General features: G+C 41.4%; 1 protein-coding gene across 9 annotated transcripts in view; it reads left to right on the top strand.

Moving 5' to 3' along the window:
- LOC127484203 (uncharacterized) overlaps positions 1-24,999 on the top strand; it is a 256,632-nt gene that overhangs the window by 88,580 nt on the left and 143,053 nt on the right. The window contains exon 1 of one of the 9 annotated variants that reach the window (XM_070057712.1): positions 20,331-20,942. The exons of the other annotated variants lie outside the window; for them this stretch is intronic. Coding sequence (XP_069913813.1) covers positions 20,798-20,942 — 145 coding nt within the window. The 5' untranslated portion in view covers positions 20,331-20,797. Of the gene's footprint in view, positions 1-20,330; positions 20,943-24,999 lie in introns of those variants that run through there. 9 annotated transcript variants of the gene reach the window in all.

Genomic DNA, 24,999 nt, shown 5'->3' with positions numbered 1-24,999 from the left:
CTTCAAAACCCAGAATCCAGGGAGAGCAGCCACAGCCACAACTCTGTTGTGAGGGTGTGGGGAGGAATAAATTAATATGTAATCAGGGGCCGGCACCACGGCTCAATAGGCTAATCCTCCGCCTGCGGTGCCGGCACACCGGGTTCTAGTCCCGGTCGGGGCACCAGATTCTGTCCCGCTTGCCCCTCTTCCAGGCCAGCTCTTTGCTGTGGCCCAGGAGTGCAGTGGAGGATGGCTCAAGTACTTGGGCCCTGCACCCAATGGGAAACCAGGATAAGCACCTGGCTCCTGGCTTCGGATCAACGTGGTGCACCGGCTGCAGCGCGCCAGCCACGGCAGCCATTGGAGGGTGAACCAACGGCAAAAGGAAGACCTTTCTCTCTGTCTCTCTCTCTCACTGTCCACTCTGCCTGTCAAAAAAAAAAAAAAAAATGTAATCAGAAAGTTCATCCTAAAAGAAGAAATCTTTCAAAATTCTTGCAAATCTCCTTAGAGCATGTGATACAGAGTTTAAATAATTATTTTCTCCAAAGGTGCTTGGCAAATGGGATGATGCAACCTAAGAACTTCATTGATTTATTTTCCTTTTATTTGAAAGTCGGGTAGACAAAAAGAGATTTTGCACCTGCTGGTTCAGTCCCCAAAAGCTTGCAACAGCCCAAGCTGGGCCAAACTGAAGCCAGGAGCCCAAAATTCAATCCAGATCTCCTATGCAGAGACCCAAGTACTTGAACCATCATCTTCTACCTCCCAAGGTGTACATTAGCTGGAAGCTGGATCAGAAATGGAGCCAGGACTCAAACCAGGTACTTCACTATGTGATGTGGATGTCTAGAGTGGCATCTTAACCACTGCACCAAACTTCCCTCCCCCCAGCTTTTCAAATAGACTCCTAGAAAATCTAGTAACTCTTTTGGCCAGTAGATCAGCTGTGTACTGAGCAAGTATTAGATGTTTGGTTAATTTATTTCCAACGACAGTCCACTGAGGAAGATGCAGTTATCTTCTTCACAATTCAGATGAAGAGACTATAAGGCAGAGAGGTTAGGAAAGTACAGAATCCAAATCTTGCTCTGTTCAACCTCTCGAGCTTCAGGCATTGACCAAGATGCTCTGTCTTCCCTATCATCCTCTATGAAATTGCACACAACTTACAAATTCCATTTTCCTTCCATTAGGATAGCAACAGGGATGAGAAGGTCTTCCCCCTGTGATGATAGGATGTACTGTTATACCTTTCATGGTAAGATCCATTTCTGGAGCTTCAACTTGGTATGGGCCATAGAGAGTTGCAGCCTATTTAAAAAGCTGAGATGAGGAGAATATGATTCCAGATTTAGTTTATGCTCCAGGTTGTGCTCAAGTAGCATTCAGCATCAAGCAGAGTGCTGGAGGTCAGCGTGAGCAGACACTACTCTGCTCTCCACTTGCCTGGCAGCAACTCCCCAGCACTAGTGAAATGATGCATCAAACAACTGCCCTGACTCACTCCAGGAGTCTGTCTACACCAGCCTCTGCCACCTCCGCTCCACACTGGCCACACTTACTAAGATCACCGAACATCCTCTCACTTCTGAACCCATGTGGAAATTCTTTTCTGTGCCTCCTCTTGTCTCCGTGGTGCTTTATAAGATAGACCACTCTTTAGTGCTCAGAATCTTCTCCAGCAATCCATAGCCTCACTCCTGGGCTGTCTTTTATCTTCCAGCCTGTCTCTAGGGTATTTCCCATGATTGGTTGGGTTATTATGTTTTTCATATGGACTCAGCGACTGTGTTAAAGACAAATTAGGAGCCTGAGCAGTGCCATTTGTACTGTGTGTCCAATATGTAGGAATTATATCATATAGGCTCACTGATAAACCTCAAGATCTTTATGCATAAAGTTCATTCAACAACAGCACTTGACACAGTAAATATATTACCCTCTGTCCTTCTGTGCACCTGCCATGGGACCATCTTTAAGATGTATTTTGGACCTTGATGTACAGATGCCTTGTTGTCAGTTTAAGGCAAGTTCAGCCCATCTTCCCTCACTTTTACTTTGAGAACCTACCACCATTTTTTGTTGTGGTACAAGCTTCATGTCATATCTTGCTTGTACTTTATTATTATCTTTGTTATTATCTTGATACTTTGGTTTTTGCCTTACTTCTCTCATCTTCATTTAAATCTTAGATGAATCTTAATTTTCTTCTTTCTCGGCCGGCGCCTCGGCTCACTGCAGCGCTGGCACCCCGGGTTCTAGTCCCAGTCGGGGCGCCAGATCCCCAGTTGCTCCTCTTGTAGTCCAGCTCTCTGCTGTGGCCCAGGAGTGCAGTGGAGGATGGCCCAGGTCCTTGGGCCCTGCACCCTCATGGGAGACCAGGAGGAAGCACCTGGCTCCTGGCTTTGGATTGGCATAGTGCACCTTGTGGCTGGCCATAGCGACCACTTGGGGGGTGAACCAATGGAGAAAGGAAGAGCTTTCTCTCTGTCTCTCTCTCTCTCTCACTGTCTAACTCTGCCTGTCAAAAAAATTTTTTTTCTTCTTTCTCATAGATGATGGTATCCAAGACATAGTGTCCAGTATCAGGAATTGATGTTCAGACAGGAAAGCAAGAATCACACCAATTATTTTAGTAGAGAAAGTGTTATAAGGAATTATTTAAACAAGTACTGAAAGACTGAAAATATACTTAGGGTAATACAGAAATATCCAGAAGTTTTGAATAAGGGAAGCAACTTGGAGAACAGAGAGAGAATCAGCTGGAGTCACCAGGAACCTAGCAATATGGAGAAGGAAGGGATACATGGACCTGAGACCAAGGCCACTGAGGAGGGACATGGCCTGTTGGTGCAGGTACCTCAGAGAGAATTATGGGAGTTATAGAAAAGAAACTCTGGAAACTGAAGCCAATAGCTCCATCTAGAATAAAGTTAATAGAATAAAGTAATAGAAATAAAAAGGAAAACAGTAATGAGCAATTTCTCTCCCCCTTCCATTCCCATCTCCCTCTTTAGCCTCATTCCTTGCCCTCACCATGTGCAGCATCTTAAAGGACCCCATAAAATACAGTTTGCAGAATCCAGCTCAAGGCAGAGCATGGGAAGGTGATTTTGGAGCCCAGAGACAAGAGCATAATAAACAAAATACCTCTGACTACCACCCACCCCATTTACTCTTTTTTTTTATATTTATTTATTTATTTGAAAAGCAGGGTTACAGAAAGGCAGAGGCAGAGAGAGAGATCTTCCATCTGCTGGTTCACTCCCCACATGGCTGCAAAGGCCGGAGTTGTGCCCATCCCACACAGGTGCATTTTTCATTGCTTTCCCAAGCACGTTAGCAGGGAGTTGGATCAGAAGTGGAGCAGCCAGGACTTGAACTGGCACCCATATGGGATAGGGGCACTTCAGGTGGCTGCTTTACTGGCTATGCCACAGCAACCCCCTCCCCCCATTCACTCTTATTACTGTCTCTGACCTTTCCTTTAGAACTTTCCATTTCCCAAATCAGTCAAATCATAAGAAATTCTAAAATTCCATTTTCTTTCTGGGATCTTCCCTGATTGATCAGAGAAGAAAGGAGAGTATCTGGTTGCATCTGACACCTGTCTGATGAGAGCTGAAGCCATAGATGATGGCCTGCTGCTGCCAGTGATGCCTCCTGCAACCCCCAGTCTGCTTCCAACACCTCCATTTGGCAAAAATCCAGTTCTTGGGAGCTTGGGCAACACAGCCTGTTGGTGCCAGCCGATTGCAAAGGAGAGTATATGGCCTTATATACCACTGTTTACAGGGATGCCAGTCTTTTTTCTCTGGCTATCTTTCCTTTGTGGTTTAAGGATGTCCTGTATATCCGACACACCAGCAATGATTGAATAGTTACCTCTCAGCTATCTGCAACAATGCTTAATTTTCCTTATAAAAGTATGCCTATTTCTTTGACAAGTTACCATTTCATGCTTGGAAGAGGGGCTACTAAATTTAGTCCAAACTATTAATTTAGGTTAGATCCTAAAATTTTTCAGTCACTTGAGGTTTAAAATAGCTGTATTTCAAGTACTGTCTAATCCAAATCAGATGAAGATATCATTAGTTACTGTCTTCTTTTAAACACCAATTTCATGATTTCTATCCCTTTCTCAAAGCTTTTGCCATTGGGCTTGCCTGTGTCCCTGCATTGCAAGAGGAGAGGAAAGGGGACAGTAAAGGAATGTGTGGGGAGCAATTCGGACTAGACTAAGTTACTGAAATTAAGACTTATTCTATGCATCTTGCTCTCCCACAATATGGCGCTGGGAGAGAAGAAAACAGCTTTTACACAGCTGCCTCCAGTTCAACCAATAAACTGTAGGACTTGCTCCTGATTGGAGAGCGGCGTGCTCGGCGTGTGGGCAGCCGAGTTGGGATTGGCAGAGGAGGACTATAAAGGAGGAGAGAGACGGCATGCACCAGGAACATCTAAGGGGAACATCTAAGGGGAACAGCTGTGCAGCCCCCGAGAGAGCCCGCCGGCGGTGGAAGGGACAGTAGCCAACCCGGGAAGAACCAGCAGCAAACCCGGGGAGGGCCGAGCAGACGAAAGAACAGCGCAGGGTCCTGTGTCGTTCCTCCACGAAGAGGGGGAGCGACATAATGGTGCCGTGACTCGGATATGAAGCCTAGGCAGGGTTCAGTGTTGCTCCTCCACGAAGACGGGGAGCGACAGAATGGAAACAAAATTGACCAACTGAGATGGAGTCAAGTATTCTGCAGGGCTCAGGATCCTGGTTCCTTACTTATCTGCTCTCAAGTGCCAGATGTCTTGGCAGGTGACATGCTCTTGTGGAGCATGTTGGATGGCCGTTCTTTGCTTAATTGGCACTGTCTAGGCTGAGGCTTCTTTTGGCTCACCTGTGGATAGCACTCTCCAGGGTTTCGCCCTCACTTCTGTTGGGTCTCGGCCGTCTGGTCTCTGCTATCGTGCCTTCCCGTGTGTGTCAGGCATTTTGCTCTTGGGCTCATTCCTCTTTCTTTTCCTGCTCAACTCTGTTTTTGCAGTGGTCTGGAACATACAGGCTGTGTTGCCAAAGCTCCTAAGAGCTGGATTTTTGCTAAATGGAGGTGTTGGAAGCAGATTGAGGGTTGCAGGAGGCATCACTGGCAGCAGCAGGCCATCTTCTATGGCTTCAGCTCTCATTAGACAGGTGTCAATCATCATATGAATGGATAAAGAAAATGTGGTATACATACACAGTGGAATACTACTATTCAATCATAGAAAAGAATGAAGTCTTGACATTTGTAACAAAATGGATGAAGCTGGAGGACATTATATTAAGTGAAATAAGATAGATAAGGAAATACAAATGCTATATATTCTCCCTCATATGGGAGCTAAAAAGACCCCTCAGTACAAACAAATAATATTGATTAGTAGGGGCTGGGAGGAATTGGAGGTACAGAGGGAGTTGGGCTAAAAAAATAAGGGAAGCTTGGTGTGGTTTAGTTAATTATCAAATATATTATGCTAATATGAGAAGTAAATAATAGGGTAAGATGGGTGTGGTTTATAGATTGTGACAAATATTTCATACTAAAGTAAGATGTTAACAGTAAGAGAAGCTGGCTGTGAGGTATTTGGGGACCCTTTGCACTACTTCATAATTTCTTGTTTTATAAATTCAAAACTGTTCTGAAATGAAAAGTTTGAGAGAAAGAAAAAGGAAATAAAAAAAACCACCCAAATCCAGGGGAGAGCCATCTCAGCAACACCTCATCCACTACAGGGTGTGCTGGGGGAACAAAGTACAATAAGCTAGAGACAGAAAGACAAATACTGCATGTTTTTTCTCATACATGGAAGCTAAAATGTTGATCTCGTAGAAGCAGAGCATACAGCAGTGGTTACAAGAGGCTGGGGGCAGGGTGGATGAAGAGAAGCCAGGTGGTTGGTACAGGGGTGTAGCTGGATAGAAAGAATAACTTCTTATATTCTGTAGCACAGTATGATAACTATGGTATACAACAATTAGCTGCATATTTCAAAATAGCTGGTAGAGGGTTTTTAATTTTCCCAACTTAAAGAAATGATGTCTGAGGTGATGGATATACTAATTACTCTGATCTGATCATTATTCATGGTATACATGTATTGAAATGCCACACTCTACCCCATAAATACATACACTTATTATGTGTCAATTAAAATAATTTTTTTAAAAATGCCCAAAGCTTCACAAATGTCTTCCTTTCAATACTTCTCTCTCTCTTTCTAGGTGCTTTTATTTTCCCAGGCGAAGACCTGCCAAGCCAGGTCTGCCTTTTTATACCTTAGTGGGGAATTAGCTGGATCTGACTCTGGTCCTTCTCTCTTCAGTAACTTCTGTAACTTCTTCCTAGAGTGAAGTGACAGGTGAGTCAGGTAACCTGGAGGAGCAAGACGGAGTCTCAAAGAATATTTCGCACCCAGTGTAACACATGTACCTGTAGAAGACCTGCCCAAAGTCTGAAGTTTTAGAGAGATACCCTTAGATAAATGTAGGATCTGGGGTAAATCCCATCATACTAGCATGTTGGATCAAGATAAAATAAATAACAAGGAGAACCTTACAAGGGCAAAACCCACTGCAAAAGAGAAATGCACATTGTTGCAGGAAGAAAAGCAGAGCCTTTCCCTTAATGATATTGTAACCCTGGATTTTAAAATTACTACCCAGTAGAAATTACCTCCTTTTCCCAGTGACCTATCTCTATCACACGAAAATGTCAGGGTTCCTCAAAAAGTTCATGGAAAAATGGAATTGAAAGATAAGTGTAGGGGTGGACATTGCAGTGCAGTAGGGTAGGTTGCTGTTTGGAATATTCACAACCCATATTGGAGTGCCTGGAACTGAGTCCCACCTCTGCTTCCAACTCCAACTTCCTGCTAATTCACCAGAGAAGCAGCAGATGATAGCTAAGTACTTGGGTCTCTCTTACCTATGTGGGAGAACTGGATAGAAATCTGGCCCCTGGCTTCAGCCTGGGCCAGTCCCAGATGTTGCAGACATTTGGGAAGTAAGCAGTGGATGGAAGGATTTCTCTCTCTCCCTCTCCCTCTCCCTCTCCCTCTCCCTCTCCTTCTCCCTGTCCCTCTCCCTCTCCCTCTCCCTCTCCTTCCTCTCTCTCTCTCTACCTTTTAAAAAAAGAAATAAATATTTTTTAAAGATAAATTATTAATTTTAGTGTAAATAATGTTTGCAATCTATGTATATTTTGTAACACCCACTTTCCATGAACTTTTTGAAGACCCTGTATGCTTCTCTGAGAGTAAACAGTATTCTGGAGATTCATCCATTTTTCTCATTCCTTCACCCCTCATCTCTTAATCACTGCAAGGTATATTGAAAGAGGGTGGCTCCATGGAACTTTCAAACTTTCAAAGTAAAACAAAAACAAAACACTCACTAAACTTAATAAATTAGTTAGAATTCTATATTTTATTCTAGACACAATGGATTACATCTATGACACTTACACTCATCAAGTCTAGACCCAGCTACAACCCCTTCAGCTTCTATTTTTATTGTTTGAAATTCTCCAACGATTCAATGTCACTTTTTCTCTTTGGGATCATTAATTTTCAGGGTTAGATAGAGATCAATAGTCATAGTTTGAAATTGGCATCTTTGGAGGAGAAATATGTCGTGCAGCTGTGCATAGATTGGATAGTGCCTGGGTTAAGAAGATGGTGTGCTCTTTCATGATTGTGTTCATCGACAGTGCCCCGAGCATTATTTTATTCTGTTGCAAAGATGCTGACAGTCTCTTGTAGTATCTTATCTATCACTGAATTTTCTTTCCTATTCTTTCATACTTGGTCTCTGGAGTGGAACTTTATTTAAAAGGGCCTGACATAAAAAAGAATGGCCATGGCGAGGCCATCCTCCTTGGGCACTGAAAAGTGGTCAAATGGTCAAACATCCAAGTCAAGGACTCAGTCTAGTGCCCACTCCTTCAGGGGAGCCTTTCAAAGTAATCTATCTCATTTTGGTGACTATATGACAATGAGTGTTTTTATCTTAGAAAACCTTGTGCAAAGTTGGCAATTACTTCCCTGAGCATGACCACAACCTGACTTGGAAGACAGCAGCCCTCACAGTCCCTCACTTAGGAGGGAAGAACTCATTTTATTCTATTATTATATCTGTCTGTCTGTCTGTCTGTCTATCTATCTATCTATCATGTATCCATCAGTCTACTCTCAGATGGTCATAAGTGTATGGAGAAGAATAAAGCAGGAAAGTTTGTGCTAGGGTATGTTCATGGGAGAAGGATTGTCAGGGAAGACATTCATGGCAAGGTGACATTGGATTACAGAACTAAAGGAGGTATGGGAATAATCTGTGCAGGAATTTGGAGGGATTGTAACAGCAAGGCTGTTGAAGTATGCTTGGTGGACTAGGAATGAAGCCAAGGTGGCCCAAGTTGAGTGAATGGAGAAGAGAGTACTAAGAGCTGAGGTCAGAGATGTGGTGGGACCATATTAGTTTGGGGTCTAATAGATATTGTTATTTAAAGTAGTAATGAGTTCATGTATTAACATATCACAAGTTCGAATTTATTTCACCTTGCTCCCTCTATTTTAATATAGTTGGTTTCTTTTTAAATTCCCTATATCTCATTGTATGCATTTGTAGATGTTAATCCAAGAAAAAATCTATAGGCTTCAACAGTTGTCCCAAGAGAGTCAGCCAATAGGTTAATAATTCCTAATGTAGGGCTCTTAAGCCATTGCAGGATTTCAACTTTTACTCTAAGTGAGATAACAAACTATGGGACATGATTGATTTCATCACTCTGGCTGCCATGTTAAATACACTAAAAATAGACAAGGGCAAGACCAAGAGTCGGACCAGTTAGGAGACTGTACCAGTATTTCAAGCAAGAGATGACAGTGGCTAAAACCAGAATAATAGTAAAGGAGGAAGTGGGAAGAAGCCAAACCCTGGAAAGATTTAAAGGTAGAGCTCTCAGGAATTCAACTGGATATGAGCTAAGAAAGAAAGGTGTCAAGAACAACTATGAGATATTGGCTTGAGCAACTGGAAACATGGTGTTCCTTCCTCTGAGGTAAGATTTGCAGAGGAATCAGGGAATAATGTTGGAGAAGATCAGGTTTAGTCTATGGACATCTTGTATTTGAAATTGCTATTACATATTCAGGGGGGAAGTATTTGTCACCAGTGGTATAAGCCTGGAAGTTTGGAAAGCAAATGAGGTGGGGCTGGTGTTACGGCATAGCAGGTTAAGCCACCGCTTGTGGTGCCAGTTTGAGTCCTAGCTCTTCGGTTTGATCCAGTTCCCTGCTAATGTGCCTGGGAAAAAAATGGCCCAAGTGCTTAGGCCCCTGAACCCATGTAGGACACCCAGATGAAGCTCCTGGCTCCTTGTTCCTGGCTTTGGCCTGGTCCATCCTGGCTGTTGCAGTCATAATATGGGGAGTAAACCAGTGGATGGACGAGCTCACTCGCTTTCTCTTTCCCTCTCCCTCTATATAACTCTTTCATGAAAATAAATAAAACTTAAAGAAAAAGAAAGCAAATGAGGTTAGAACTACTAAGCTGGGAATCCTCAGTCTATATGTGGCATTAAGATCACATGACTTGCTGAGGGTATCATCCTGGAAAGTGGTACACATAGAGAAGAGGTGAGTTTTGATGGCTGTGACCTGGAGCCACCTAATGTTTAGGATTTGCATGAAGGAGAAATAAGCAGTCAAAAGGAGCAGTCAATGAATTAGAAGGAAACCCAGGAGAGTCTGATATTCTTGAAGCCAAGGAAAGAAAGTGTTTCAAAGAGATGGAGTTGGGGCCAGTGTCATGGTGTAATGGGTTAAGCTACCGCCTGTGATGCCTGCATCCCTTATGGGCAATCATTTGACTCCTGGCTCCTCCACTTCTGATCCAGTTTCCTGCTAATATGCCTAGGAAGGCAATGGAAGGTGGTCCAAGTGTTTAGGCCTTCACCAACATGGGGGATCTGGATGAGGCTCCAGGCTCCTGGCTTTGACTCAGCCAGCCCTGACTGTTGTGGCCTTTTTGTGGAGTGAACCAGCACATGAAGGGTCTCTCCCCCAACCCCTTTGTAACTCAGCCTTTCAAATAAATAAATAAATAAATAAATAAATAAATAATCTATCCTTGAAAAAGAGACAGAGAAGGATTACCTGTTCTATGTGCTGATAGGTTAAGTTTGATGAGGTCTAAGAGTTGATCATGTATTTGGGTCATTAATGACCTAGAAGAGAGTCTAGGCCAAATGGTAGGGACAAAAGTCTTATTGGAATAGCTCAGGAAAGAACAGGATAAAGCAATTGAATACAATGGTAATAAGAAAGTTCTTTGTGAAAATTTCTTCAAAGAGAAACAGAAAATTAGGATGATAACTAGAAGGGAATATGGGAATCAAAAGTTTTTATTTTAAGATATAAATAGGGGCCAGCCCCATGGCTCACTTGGTTAATCCTCCGCCAGCAGCGCCGGCATCCCATAGGGGCACCGAGTTCTAGTCCCAGTTGCTCCTCTTCCAGTCCAGCTCTCTGCTGTGGCCCGGGAAGGCAGTGGAGGATGGCCCAGGTGCTTGGACCCCTGCACCCGCATGGGAGACCAGGAGAAGCACCTGGCTCCTGGCTCCTGGCTTGGGACTGGCGTAGCTCCAGCCATAGCGGCCATTTTGGGGGTGGGCCAACGGAAAGGGAAGACCTTTCTCTCTGTCTCATTGTCTAACTCTATCTGTTAAAAAAAAAGAAAGAAAGAAAAGAAGAATATGGCGCAGGTCCTTGGGCCTCTGCACCCATGTGGGAGACCTGGAAGAGGCTCCTGGCTCCTGGCTTTGGATCGATGCAGCTACAGTCATTGCGGCCAATTGGGGAGTGAACCATCGGATGGAAGACTTCTCTCTCTCTGCCTCTCCTCTCTCTGTGTGCAATTCTGACTTTCAAATAAATAAATAAATCTTTTTAAAAAATATAAATAAACATTAAAAATTTACATTAAGAAATGTAAACATATTTGAATATGTATAGAATACATTTTTAAAAAGAAGAAGCATTGATAAAAGAGGAAACTTTTGAATATGTATAGCATATTTTTTTAAAAGAGGAAGCATGGATAATTTAGGTGAGATGGCAGCTATTGTTGAAATAATGCCTTTGAGTAGATAAGATGTGGGTGTGAGAGAGGAAAGGGGTTGTCTTTTTTTTTTTTTTTTTTTTGACAGGCATAGTTAGACTGTGAGAGACAGAGAGAAAGGTCTTCTTTCCGTTGGTTCACCCCCCAAATGGCCACTATGGCAGGCACACTGTGACAATCCAAAGCCAGGAGCCAGGTGCTTCCTCCTGGTCTCCCATGAGGGTGCAGGGCCCAAGCACTTGGGCCATCCTCCACTGCCTTCCTGGGCCACAGCAGAGAGCTAGACTGGAAGAGGAGCAACTGGGACAGAATCCGGCGCCCCAACTGGGACTAGAACCCGGGGTGCCAGCACTGCAGGCAGAGGATTAGCCTAGTGAGCCGTGGCACTGGCAAAGGGGTTACCTTTAAAACAGGGACCTGAATAGTTCACCCACAGTTAGGAGCAGGACAGAAGGTAGAGTATGGGCAGTGTATTGTGAGTATAGGTGGTGCTGAAACCTGCAGAATTTCTCTTCTGGGTGCTGAAATTTTCTGAAGAGAAGTAAGAACAATAATCATCAACTAATATTGAGAATGAGTGGAAGAGGTTGGAGGATTAAGAAGGGTATAGAAGGTATTAAATTGTTGTCTAGGTGTGTGAGGAAGAATGAGTGGAAAAGCCAAATGCAATGTGATTGCCAAGCAGGATTGGAGTGGTGGCCAAATCTTTTAGAATGTTGTATTTTTCTCCAGTTTTATTTGACTCTGGGGAAGAGGCCTGGAGCAGAGAGTTAGAGTCCATAAAGATTGGGTTTTGTCATGTGAGAAAGAGGAAGGGAAGACAGGGCAAGAGAATGTAGAGTAGACCCAAGGAAATAGTTGACCAATTATGGAATTCAAGTAGAGTGAGTAAAGGAATGCCATCATTAAGGTGCAGTGGACAGTGAAAGGTTGGTAGGATTGTGAAATGGATTATAGGCCATGATGCAGTGAAATAATTTGCAGTCAAAACACTAGAGCCGGTGCCGTGGCTCACTAGGCTAATCATCCGCCTTGCGGCGCCGGCACACCGGGTTCTAGTCCTGGTCGGGGTGCCAGATTCTGTCCCGGTTGCCCCTCTTCCAGGCCAGCTTTCTGCTGTGGCCAGGGAGTGCAGTGGAGGATGGCCCAAGTGCTTGGGCCCTGCACCCCATGGGAGACCAGGAGAGGCACCTGGCTCCTGGCTTTGGATCTGCACAATGCACTGGCCATAGCATGCCGGCTGTGACGGCCATTGGAGGGTGAAACAATGGCAAAAAGGAAGACCTTTCTCTCTGTCTCTCTCTCTCTCTCACTGTCCACTCTGCCTGTCAAAAAAAAAAAAAAAAAAAAACACTAGAGGGAAAAAGCTGGAATAATAGGAAATGGAGATCAAAAAGTAGGATGGTTAAAACAGAGATTATGGAAGTGATATGGCTACTAGTAAAAGGTAGATGTAATGTCCAGCTGTAGAAAGGAGATGATAAGGCAGGGTAGAAAACAAGATCATTGAAGGGAAGGAGGTCAAGGAACCAAAAGGCCAGCCTCTTGGAAGAACTCTGGTTAGATATTGAAATCAGTAATAATCAGGTCAAGAGTAATGTTGAAGACGATGATGATCTAAGCCTAGAGATCAAATAGTCAAGAAACAGGAGTGTTAGTGACCTTGAAACAAGCAGAAAAGTGGGAGGTATACTCCAAGAGTATAAGATTTAAGTCTAGGGAGCGAGATAGTGATCTTCTATCTAAAATGGTCAAGGCAATGACAATCATCTTCTTTTTTTTAAGATTTATTTATTATTTGAAACGTAGAGTTACAGAGAGGCAGAGGCAGAGAGAGAGAGAGAGGTCTTCCAACTGCTGGTTTACCCCCACAAGTGGCCACAATGACCAGAGCTGGGATGATCCAAAACCAGGAGCCAGGAGCTTCCTCTGGGTCTTCCATGCAGGTGCAGGGGCCCAAGTACTTGAGTCATCTTTGACTGCTTTCCCAGGCCATAGCAGAGAGCTGGATAGGAAGTGGAGCAGCCAGGACTCCAACCGGAACCATACGGGATGCTGGCCCCACTGGCAGCGGCTTTACCCACTCCACCACAGCCCTGACAATCATCTGCTTAACACATACTCTCCACAACCCTGTCTGTGAGAGCTTTCTTCATCAAATATGTTGATGAGTTAAGCATATAAAACCCCTGTTTTTAAAGTAAAATTAATATTTTTCCTAATGTTGATAATTTCTCTACTTTTTATTGTACATTAGGGTGACAGACATTCTTGCAAGTGTTTGTGAAGGTTGATTCAACTCTCATCCTTAGTTTCCTTTTGCCTAGATACCTTCTAGCTAGCAGTGGCTATTTGACACCAATGTGTCCAATGAAATATAAGCAGAAGTAATCTAAATGAGCTTTCTGAGAAAATTCTTCCTTTCCTGAGAACAAGAGAAAGACTTAGTAGTTATTTCCCTTTAACTCTTTGCCCTTCCTACTTCCTTTCCTTTCTGCAAAGTAGATGGGGCTGCCTCATTGTGCAGTAATCATCTCACAAGTATCAGATGAAAACTATGAAGCACCAAGCTTCCCTACACATTGATAGTGGCAGAAGAGAATGATAGAAAGTATCTGGATCCCTAAGGGCATTGCTGAGACACTGCCCCAGCCCTCAACTTCTGCCTGTGGATTTCTAGTGATGTGAGGCAAATAAATCTGTCTGTGGCTTTCTAATCATGTGAGACAAATATCTCTCTCTTCCTAGAGGCCAGCACATTAATTTTGTTTTCTGTTTTATATAACTTGTTGCTTCCCTAGCTTGTAATGCTGCTTTCTTTTGAAGAAAGAAATAGTAGTTCATTAGTTTAAGAAATAATTTCATAGACTTATTTGGAAGTAACGTTATTTTGATATACCTGTGAACCAAAAATATTTGCTTGATTCTGCTTCTTTTCTAGTTAATGCCTCATTCCTCACTGTGGTCCCAGTTTTCTTTTTCTTCTTCTTCTTTTTTTTTTTTTGTAAAACAGCTATATACAGATATAATTGATATACAAGGAACTTCATGTATTTAATTTATATGATTTGATGAGTTTGAACATATGCAAACACTCAGGATACGGTTATCACAGTCAATAGGCACAACCAAAGGTTTCCTTGTATATCTGTTTTTGTCTTTTTGTTGTTTGTGTTGTGTGTGTGATAAGAATACTTAACTTGAAATCTACCGTCCACACAAAATTTTAAGCACCCAGTGCAGTGATGTTAACTATAGATACTGTGTTATACAATGATCTTTAGAACTTAATTCATCTAGCATAACTGAAATTTTATATACATTGAAAGACATTTTGTTCCACCTTTAGCCCCTGCTAATCACCACTTAAATTTTCTTCTGCTATGACTTTGACTATAGTCATTATACAGTTTTTTTATTCATTTTGCAAAATGTCTTCCAGCTTCATCCATATTGTCATAAATGGCAAGATTTCCTTCCTTTTAAAGACTGAGTAATATTCAATTGATGTACACACCAAACTTTTTAATACAATCATCTATTAATAGACACTTGGACTATTTGTCAGCTATTCTAACATATGTGAGATTATTTTTGATTGTAATTTTAATTTCCCTACTAATGATTGATTTTAAGCATATTTTTATATGTTGGCACTTATATCTTTTCCTTAAATAAATGTCTTCACAAACCTATTTTTAGAAAGATCTGCTTATTTATTTGAAAGAGAGAGAGAGAGAGAGAGAATCTTCCATCCACTTGTTCACTCCTCAAATGGTCACAGCATTGGGGCTTGGCTAGGCTGAAGCCAGGAGCTTCATTCAAGTGTTCCACATGAGCACAAGGGCTCAAACACTTGGACCATCTTCTGTTGCTTTCCCAGGCACATTAGCAAGGAGCTGGACCAGAAGTGGAGCATCCAGGACTTGAACCAGCACCCTATGGGATGCCAATGCTGCTGATAGTGGTTTAACCAACTGTGCCATACCAGCCTCCACAAATCCATCTTTAAACTGAATTATGAATTAGCTTTTCATCAATTTAATAAATACCTGCAAGGAGCCACTCAGAAAGGAAGAATGTTTATTTAAACTCATGGTTTGTTGTCGCTCCCCCTCTTCATGGAGGAACGACACTAAACCCTGCCTAGGCTTCATATCCGAGTCACGGCACCATTATGTCGCTCCCCCTCTTCACGGAGGAACGACACAGGACCCTGCGCTGTTCTTTTGTCTGCTCGGCCCTTCCCAGGTTTGCTGCTGGTTCTTCCCGGGTTGGCTACCGACCCTTCCACCTCCGTGGAAGGGCGGTTCCCCCTGCCACTTTCCCCACTTCCGCGGGGGAGCGGCACACCGCCGGCCGGCTCTCTCGGGGGCTGCACAGGTGTTCCTTCAGATAGATGTTCCTCTTAGATGTTCCTGGTGCATGTTGTCTCTCTCCTCCTTTATAGTCCTCTTCCACCAATCCCAACTCTGCTACCCACACGCCGAGTACGCTGCTCTCCTCCAGTCAGGAGCAGGTCCTGCTGTTTATTGGTTGAACTGGAGGCAGCTGTGTAGAAGCTGTTTTCTTCTCTCCCAGCACCATATTGTGGGAGAGCAGATGCATAGAATAAGTCTTAATTCCAGTAACTTAGTCTAGTCCGAGTTGCTCCCCACAGTTTGTAGGTTCACAGTGTAAGATCAGGTGACATATTAGTCTGGCATCTGTTAATGCAAGCATATGTGCAGATAAACAGTAACATAGTGAGCCAGGAAGCAGGGAGACAAAGGAAGCACACTCCTCTTATACAGCTATCCCCTCACAAGAACTACCCATTGAACACAAGACATCAGTGACCTGAGTCCTTGCACTAGGCCCACCTTCCAGACACAATAGTTAAGTCAATTTCCACCCTTAGCCCTTCAACCATTAACTTTAATCTATTAATAATTAACATACAAATTTGGGGTTCAAACATCTACATGAATTTGTGGAACCAAATTCTATTCAAATCATAACAAGTCATTTGGGTTTTTGTTATGGAGATGTAGGAGTCCCTTATATATTTTGGAAATTAATCCCTTACCAGATATGTGGTTTGCAAGCATTTTCTCCTATTCTATAGTTGTTTTTTTCATTCTGTTGACCATTTCCTTTGATGTATACAACCTTTTTAGTTTAAAATATTCCCACTTATTTTTGCTTATGCTTCCAGATTGTGTATGTGTATGTGTGTGTGTGTGTGTATGTGTGAGTGTGTGTGTGTCGGAGTAGCATGCTTTGTCTACTGTTGCACCTTTCTTTTATGTATCAGGGCAGTAGGATTGATTTCTAGGTGACTTCTATGGAAGTGGTCATGACCCAGATTCCTGATGACCCTGTTGGATCTTTTTGGTCATCATCTCTCTTGAAACATTTGTAGGAATGGCTCAATCATCTCTTCCTTCCTCTTCTTCTTCCATGGACATCTTCAATACCAGTTTTCTTAGTTCTAAACCTCTAAATTATTTTGTTGCTCTTTTTCATAACTCCTTGTTATCTGCCAAAATTTCTGTCTCTGCTCCAGGGAGTTCTCCTCAGACCTCTCCCCACTGTTCCCCTCTCCCTGCTGTTCCCCTTTTTCTTTTATTTAATTCTGTGTGCTTTTTGTGAATGATTTCACTCATAACTTGGCCTTCATCTGCTTCCATTAGGTCACTAATTTATAAATTTCAGTCTATACCACTCAAATTTTAGGTTTCTATTTCCAATTGCTTTCAGAACACCTTGTTTGAAACATCACATCCCTAAAACTGGGTTTAATAATATTTTCCAGAACCCTAGAATAATTCTTTCTTATTTTGTTTCTTCTATCACTACCATTCATCCAATTGTCCAAGTCAGAAACTTGGAATGTACCTTCAACTCTGCTTTCTCCTCCACTCCTTTCTAACATTCAGTTGCTAAAGAATCCTATTAATTGTGCTCTGGAAATATTTCTCAAACATCTTTTATCCTCTCTATCTTCATCACCTCTGTTCTGTTCAAAACCTTACTAAACCTGTCTGGTCTTCCTTGACTCACTTCCACCAGAGAAAATTTTTCTCTTCAAGTTCTCATTCTTGTGAAGAGCCTGTCTCAACTTTTAGGAGATGCCAGTTCCAACCTGATTTTCAAACAAGACAAAAGATGTGTGATCAATGGTGGCACAGAGAAGCTTCAGATCCTTGTAAGTCAAGGGGCTTTTTAGCTTTGGACCATCCAGCATAGCCCAGGAAAGCAACATGAAGTGTTCCTCCAGATCAAATCTAACCTTGAATCAAGCCATGTCTGCAGATAACTAACTGAAAGGAGGTTTTTGAGGATGTTATTCATAACTTTTCAGAGCCCTTATTTCACTCAGGAGAAGTTCCTGTCTGGAGTCAATACCAAGAAGAGTGAGTTACACTTCTCTTGGGCAATCAGTAACCAATTTGTAGAACATTTATTTTTTTTAACTCTTTATTTGTGGGTTCCATTTCACATAGTCTTTTGATCCCTGTTTTCCATCCTTCTTCATTTACTTCATGTCATTTTATATTTTATGTGTCCTTGGTTGCTGCCTTCAATTTCCTATGGAACAAGATGGAAAACACACAAACAAAGCAACAAAAATAAATAGTAAACTTTTTACCTGTTTCCCTGTCTATTGTAATATGACCTTCCTTTCCCACCTCATATCTCTCTTTCTATACACCCTTTCCTTACTGATCCTATCCTTCTCCAGCTTGAAAGAGTTTAGTAGTCCCCTCCTTTGCTAGTTAGCAGATCTATAAGGCTTTTCACAGTGTGGCAACTGTTTTTTTTTTTCTTGACCACAGCTATACAGTTCCTCATGCCCACATTTCCAGCCATGCCAAACTCTCATCATTTCCTTTTGGAAGTGTTGACTGTTTTCAAACTTCTAAACGTTATCTTGTTCATAATTGTTGATACAATTACTTGTGTATATGTGCTGTGCTACTACTTCTCATGAGTTCCTATTTATCTTTCAAGGCAAATATCAAATGTCCTTTCTCTTTGGTTGCCTTTTTTGATACCTTATAAAATTGTTTTCTTTTTCTATAAGTTCTCTCGTGGTATTTTCTAGATGTTTCTTGAAAATAGTAATGATCATATTGTAAATCATCAATTTGTACACTTCTATATTTCTTAGCTACTTGTTTTCATTCATTATTTAGACTCAGGGGTAGGCATTGGATAAACACTTAATAAAAGTTTGTTTTGATTGTGTAAGTGAAAATTTCATGTGTTTTGGTGGATGCCTGTGGCTTATACTTCACTGTCTCATGTGATGTGATGGCCACATGACTGTTTGGATTTGTGGGTTTTGCTTGGTGACACCATTAAATCATTTCTTGAAAAAAATGTTTTGATTTTAAGAATAGATTTTTTGAGTCATAATAGTCATCTCTAGGTCAAAATAACTGAAGTTAGAGTATACTGATGGCTCATTGTATCTCATGGTATTCCACTAATCCATCTTTTAAGAAATCATGCAATGTATCTGTAATAGATCAATTGACCTAGAGTTTAATGAGAAATTTACTATGACTAGTATTATCAAATTGTAACTTAAAGCAAAGGCTATTATTAGGGTCATTATGTTTGTGGTAGATGAACACATGATGCACCACTATGAAGTGATGTGTTTTGGAAAAATAGATATGTTTTGGAAAAACAATAGAATTATTAACTAATTCTCAGACATTTATATTTTTACCTGTTTGTCAATAATTTACTAGTTATTTTATGTGTCTGTGTCCTAGTCTGTCAATCTGAGGTCAGGGATTATGTTTTATCTAATACTGGATATAAACTGACAATGCAGATGGCACTTTCAAATATATACATGATGTAGGAGTGATGTTTAGTGTATCTTGGGGACATAGTCTATTGTTTATTCTTTCTACTGCTATGGGGATCAGTGAGTTTTGTTTTCTCCATATTTGGCTCTGTGGGAGGTCATATGACCTTGGGCACTAGGTGGGGACTAATGGGCATGTTAATCTCAATGATTATGGTCCAGAACATGATGAAAAACAAAACAAAACAAAACACAGCAACCAACTGATAGACTTGTCAAGGCAGGAAAATCAGCCAGCTTGGAAGGTTCACAGCACAGATTCTTCTGACCCTGACCCAAAGTAGTTAACTGTTTTCATGCAGTTATGGAAACAAAAAACTAGGAAATATTAAAAATGAATTTCTTTGTTAGGAGTCAAAATATATTTTTAAGGAGAGAGCTGACCTAGAAAGTGAGGATATACTTTTAGAAGAGTTCGTTCTGAAAGCCTTTCATTACTCTGTAGCATTCCAATGCATGTCAGAAATTAAGCACAGGCCCTATAACTATGACACATGTAAGTGGAATCGAGATATGTAAAAATCAATCTGCTAGTGCAGCAAACAAATTTAGATTCACCAAGACATTAGAGCTGGATTCTGTATGCTGTAAAGGGCAAACAATGAAACTTGAATGTTATTGTGCCACTTTAGATCTCCAAAAGATCAAATGAAATTCGAGCAGTTCTAGTTATGAAAAGACACGTGTTTAGCAAATGTATTTTCTTCGTTGATACTAGAGTTCAGGTATCTGTGGGAGCTAAACTGCTTATATTCTCTGCTTTGTATTTCTTTTTTATAGCATCAGTATAGTAGGGATGGAAATAGACTCACACCAATTTTAAGTAATTTGAATAGCACTCTTAGAATATAAGTCTTTCTTAATTGAAAATGAATCTTGATGTGAATGGAATGGGAGAGGGAGTGGGAGATGGGATGCTTGCAGGTGGGAGGGAGGTTATGGGGGGGGGGTCGCTATAATCCAAAAGTTGTACTTTGGAAATTTATATTCAATAAATAAAAATTAAAAAAAAGAACATAAGTCTTTCTATGACTTTGATGAAATGAATTACTGATCCAAGGATAAAAGGAAGCATTTTTAGGGGCCCTTTCAGTCTTCTATACATTTATCTAAAGTGTATTTGAATGAATCACTTGGAGAGTTCTTATTGTAAATGTCAAATGGTTGCATCTCTAATTAATAACCTTTTACTTAAGACCAAGTTGTTAGGATAATTTACTTGTTAGGATAATTCTAATGCTGCTGTATAAATTGATAGTGACACATTTGTATGCAGGTCAGAATTCCAACTGATGGAGTTATGCCTTCACTGTGAGTAACCATAGTTCCTAATAAATGGTTAAGAGTCAGGCCTGCTGCTTGCAGATTCTCTGTGTTGTGTTGGCATGTGGAAAGACATTGAATGAATTTATGAAATGTTTTGAAGTACTCTGGTCTTTTTTCTGTGTTTTTTTAATGAAGTTCAACTGCCACCACATCTTTTACAAGAGGCAGAGAAGTACATGTATTGTCCTTGTTACCGATGGCTTAATGCACAAGAATCCTATAGAGAAATTAAATATTTAACAATTAAGATTTTAAAAAGAAAACACCATTGTGTTTTCAAATACTGTAACTATTCTGTTAATTTAAGCCAAATTCAACCAGATACCCCACTTTAAAATAACTATTAGAAATATCTTTTGCCTTTTATTTCATTTTTAAAGCTTTTAGCCTCTTTAGCAAGCTGTCACAAACCAATACTAAAGTCTGCAAAATTTACCCAAATATAGGACCCTCCAAATGCCTTAACGATGTCTAGGAAAGCTCACAGCTCACCACATGATTTGGGATCAAGGACACCAGCAGTTGTGAACAAAATACTAACAGGCCAAGACTTACTGCTGTACAGAATTCTGCAATTGGAGTTTGACCTTCCCTACATGTCTATCAACATATGTAGGTAAACTTTTTTGTAAGTCAGATCCCTCAATGCCAATCAGACTGGATTTTGTTAAATTTTATTAAAATTTTCTCTAGCTGTTCTTGGACTAGAAACTTGCCTGCTGAGTTTTAGCCTAAGGCAGATTTTAATGGCCAAGTTCTATAGGCATCAAAGGGAGGAGGAGTTAGCAAAAGGATGCTGTCTCTTCCCAAATGGTGACAGCCAGCTCTCATGTGGAAATGACACAGAAGCATCACAAGTTAGGGGAGACTGGAACATCTCTGACAGCAGCCTGGAGTTTAATCACTTCTCTCCCTTCCATGATGCCACTCTGGCTCAGGCATTTCATGCCCTCAGAAGCTTTCGAATCCTCAGCTGATCAAAGCATTTGGAAGTCAGAGGTAATTTCACCCCCACACGTTCCGTCATCACAAGTTATGCCTTTCATGTACTAATTGACTTCCTGTTAACTTGGACTTAGCTTTGATTATTCGCTCATCATTCATTTATTTTACCATTTCTCTTCTCCCTGAATGAGACACATGAGGACAAAGAATTGAGATGTTGGAATTGTCTCAATGAATTTTAAATTATTGTGAAGACATTTGAGGTATTTCACTAAAAATTCTAGTGAAAAAACAATGCACAGACAGGAGATTAGCCCAAGTTCTACCTCCTGTTGTCTTTATTTTGCAAAGGGCATAAGTTTAATTAAGAGAAACTAAAAATGGAGCAGAGGATGTGATTTGCTTTATTAATTTTTCTGAATGGTGGATGATGTGATGTAACTGGACCAATTATGCAAAAGGCTTCCTAATTGGCACAGTGGTCTCAAAGCAGGTAATTCCCAGATGGAGCAGAGATTTGACTAAAATCCACACACTGGCAGTGTTAAAGGATGACCACCTAAGTCATAGCTTTGCTCTGCTGCAGCTCTCTGAGCTCAAGGAAGCCAAAGAAAGCAGACACCATAGCAGGGTACAGAAATTTCACTCAGATGTATGTAGGTTTAGTTTTTAAAACACCCTTTTGGACACTTGGTGGTTGTGGTGATGACACCCAGTCGATCTAAAGGTGTTTGTCTTTGATTCTGGAAGGTTTTTGGTGATAATGTCTTCAAATGTTGCCTTCCTTCTGTTATAGGAAAGCAGGTACCTAGGGAGAGGAGCTGAGTCTGACAGCCCCAGCTGAACTGCTGTTGGATAGCTCCCACTGACTTGTGTGGCAGTGCAGGTTGTTTGTTAATTGACAGGTCCAGCAATCTGCAATTCAATAGTTGCAGCTAACCTACCTTGAGACAGCCAGGCCTAGGACACATGACAACTCCCTTTCTGCCTTCTGTGCACTACATAGTTCCACCCCACCTACTCCTTTCCAGGTAGCAGAAACCACAAGTTTCCCAAGATTGTGAACTTGGAACTAGTGCTGGCTGTAAATATCCAATATGGCTGCAGGATGTGTGTCTTCTCCCCACCCTGCCATGACCTTTAGATCGTTATAATGTCATTATAATATAAATACCACGAGGGTTACCTCTACACCCATCATTCACCTGATGCCATGATGCTTTTGATAGTTCAAAAAAAAAAAAAAAAAAAAAAGGAGGGGGTGGGGTGGGGTGGGGTATGGAAATGAAAACTGCTTGAGTCCTGCCCCAAACCCCACCTACTTTTGAATATTCAACTGGGCTCTACCCTGGATGTTACCTCCTACACCTCCAGATGGTATACTGTAATGAGAAGGCCTAACCTTGTTGAGGGTGCTCTTCTTGGCTGGGGGCTTTTCTTGGTCGTTAGGACTTTCTGTTTGTTGAGGGTTTTTCTTTGGGATCTTTTTTTGTGTTTGTTCATTCATGTTGCTCTCTCTCTTGAGCTGCCTGATTTATTTTTTGAGTGTACACTTTTGCTTTAATCTAAATTCTGTTCTTTTAAAATTTAATTTTATTTTATTGAAAGATTTTATTTATTTATTCGAAAGTCAGAGAGTTACACAGAGAGAAGAGAGGCAGAGAGATAGAGAGGTCTTCCATCTGATGGTTCACTCCCCAGTTGGCCACAACGGCCGGAGCTGAAGCCAGGAGCCAGGAGCTTCCTCAGGGTCCCCCACATGGGTGCAGGGGCCCAAGGACCTGGGCCATCTTGTACTGCTTTCCCAGGCCACAGCCAAGAGCTGAATCGGAAGAGGAGCAGCCAGGACTAGAACCGGCGCCCATATGGGACACCAGTGCTTCAGGCCAAGCACAGCGCCAGCCCTAAATTCTGTTTTATTGTATATTTCTATACGTTCACGTTCAATTCTTTTTTTATTTATTTATTTAAAAGTAAGACTTATTTAAGTCAGAGACCTCCAACCAGAGTGGCCTGGAGGGGGCCTCCAAGAGAGTAAAAACCTGAAAGGGCTGGCAGTCAATCCTTTTTTTTTTTTTTAAGATTTATTTTTTATTTATTTGAAAGGCAGAGAGAGAGAGAGAGAGAGAGAGAGAAAGAGAGAGAGAGAGAAATCTTCTAATTTGTTGGTTCACTCCCCAAATGGCCACAATAGCCAGGGCTGTGCCAGGCCAAAGTCAGGAGCCTAGAGCTTCCTTTGGGTCCCCAACATGAGTGCAGGGGCCCAAGCACTTGGGCCATCTTCCACCCCTTTCCCAGGTGCATTAGTAGGAACCTGCATTGGAAGTGGAGCAACCAAGTCTCAAATTGGTGTTCATATGAGATGCTAGCATCATAGGCGGCAGCTTAACACATTATGCACAGTGCCAGTGCCCACCTTAAATTCTTTCACGTGTGGAAGGAAGAATCTGGAATAAGGCTGCCTGGGGATCTCACAGCTCACAACACTTCATTCTGTCATTCTCTTCTTAGAACAGTGAACTTTCAGTCAACATCCTTTAACCCCATTGATCTTGTTGTCATTTATTTGGCTTCAATCTCTACTACTTACTCTGTAATACAATTTTATTATTTTTACTTTAAGTGATTAAAAATATCTTAAAGAAACTTATACTTACATGCTCACATATGAGATATTTTTTTAAAAATTGTTTGGGGGCCGGCGCTGTGGTGCGCTAGGTTAATCCTCTACCTGTGGCACCGGCATCCCATATGGGCGCTGTGTTCTAGTCCCGGTTGCTCCTCTTCCAGTCTAGCTCTCTGTTGTGGCCCAGGAAGGCAGTGGAGGATGGGCCAAGTGCTTGGGCCCCTGCACCCACATGGGAGACCAGGAGGATGCACCTGACTCCTGGCTTCAGATTGGCGCAGCGCTGGCCGTAGCTGCCATTTGGGGGGTGAACCAACGGAAGGAAGACCTTTCTCTCTGTCTCTCACACTGTCTATAACTCTGCCTGTCAAATAAAAAAATAATAATTGTTTGATTTACTGACATATTTTCCCTTTTTGGAATTCTTCATTCCTTCCTGAAGAGCCAGATTTTTGTCTGATAAAATTTCTTTTCAGCCTATAAAACTCTTAGCATTTCATGTAGTTCAGATCTGCAGGAGAAACTTTCTTTTAGCTTTTGTCTGTCTTAAAATGTCACTAATTCACTTTCAGTTTTGAAGGGTAAGTTCACCAGATACAGAATTCTGAGTTAATAGGTTTTTTTCTTTCGTTACATGAAGATGTCATATCAGTGTCTTCTGGCCACCATTTGTGATGAGATGTCAGTTGTCACTCTTGTCATTTTCCTGTAGGGATATGTCCTTCTTTCCATCCTTCCCAGACCCAACCTGCTTTCTAGAATTTCTATTTTTGTTTTGTTTGTTTTTTACAAGTTTTACTATAATGTGACTTAGTCTGGATTTCTTTATTTTTTAGATTGTTTGGAGTTGGTCTTGTTTTTGTAAGCTGATACCTTGTAGCAATTCAGGAATAGTCTTGGCCATTAGGTCTTCAAACATTTATTCTATCCCTTTTACTCTTCCTCTTTTAGAATCACAATTTTGTATGTGTTGTGTCTTATAGGGTTGTGAATATTTCTCTCCAGTCTGTGTCATTTGTCTTTTTATAGTATTTGTGATGTTTGTTGCCAATTTATGCACAATTCAGAATATCAAAAATTGATGACACTGAATAAGAA

The sequence above is a fragment of the Oryctolagus cuniculus genome, chromosome 15 (genome assembly GCF_964237555.1).
Source record: "Oryctolagus cuniculus chromosome 15, mOryCun1.1, whole genome shotgun sequence".
Lineage (NCBI taxonomy): Eukaryota > Metazoa > Chordata > Mammalia > Lagomorpha > Leporidae > Oryctolagus > Oryctolagus cuniculus.
The sequence above is the reverse complement of the archived record's forward strand: the minus strand, read 5'-3'. Positions and strand labels throughout refer to the sequence as shown.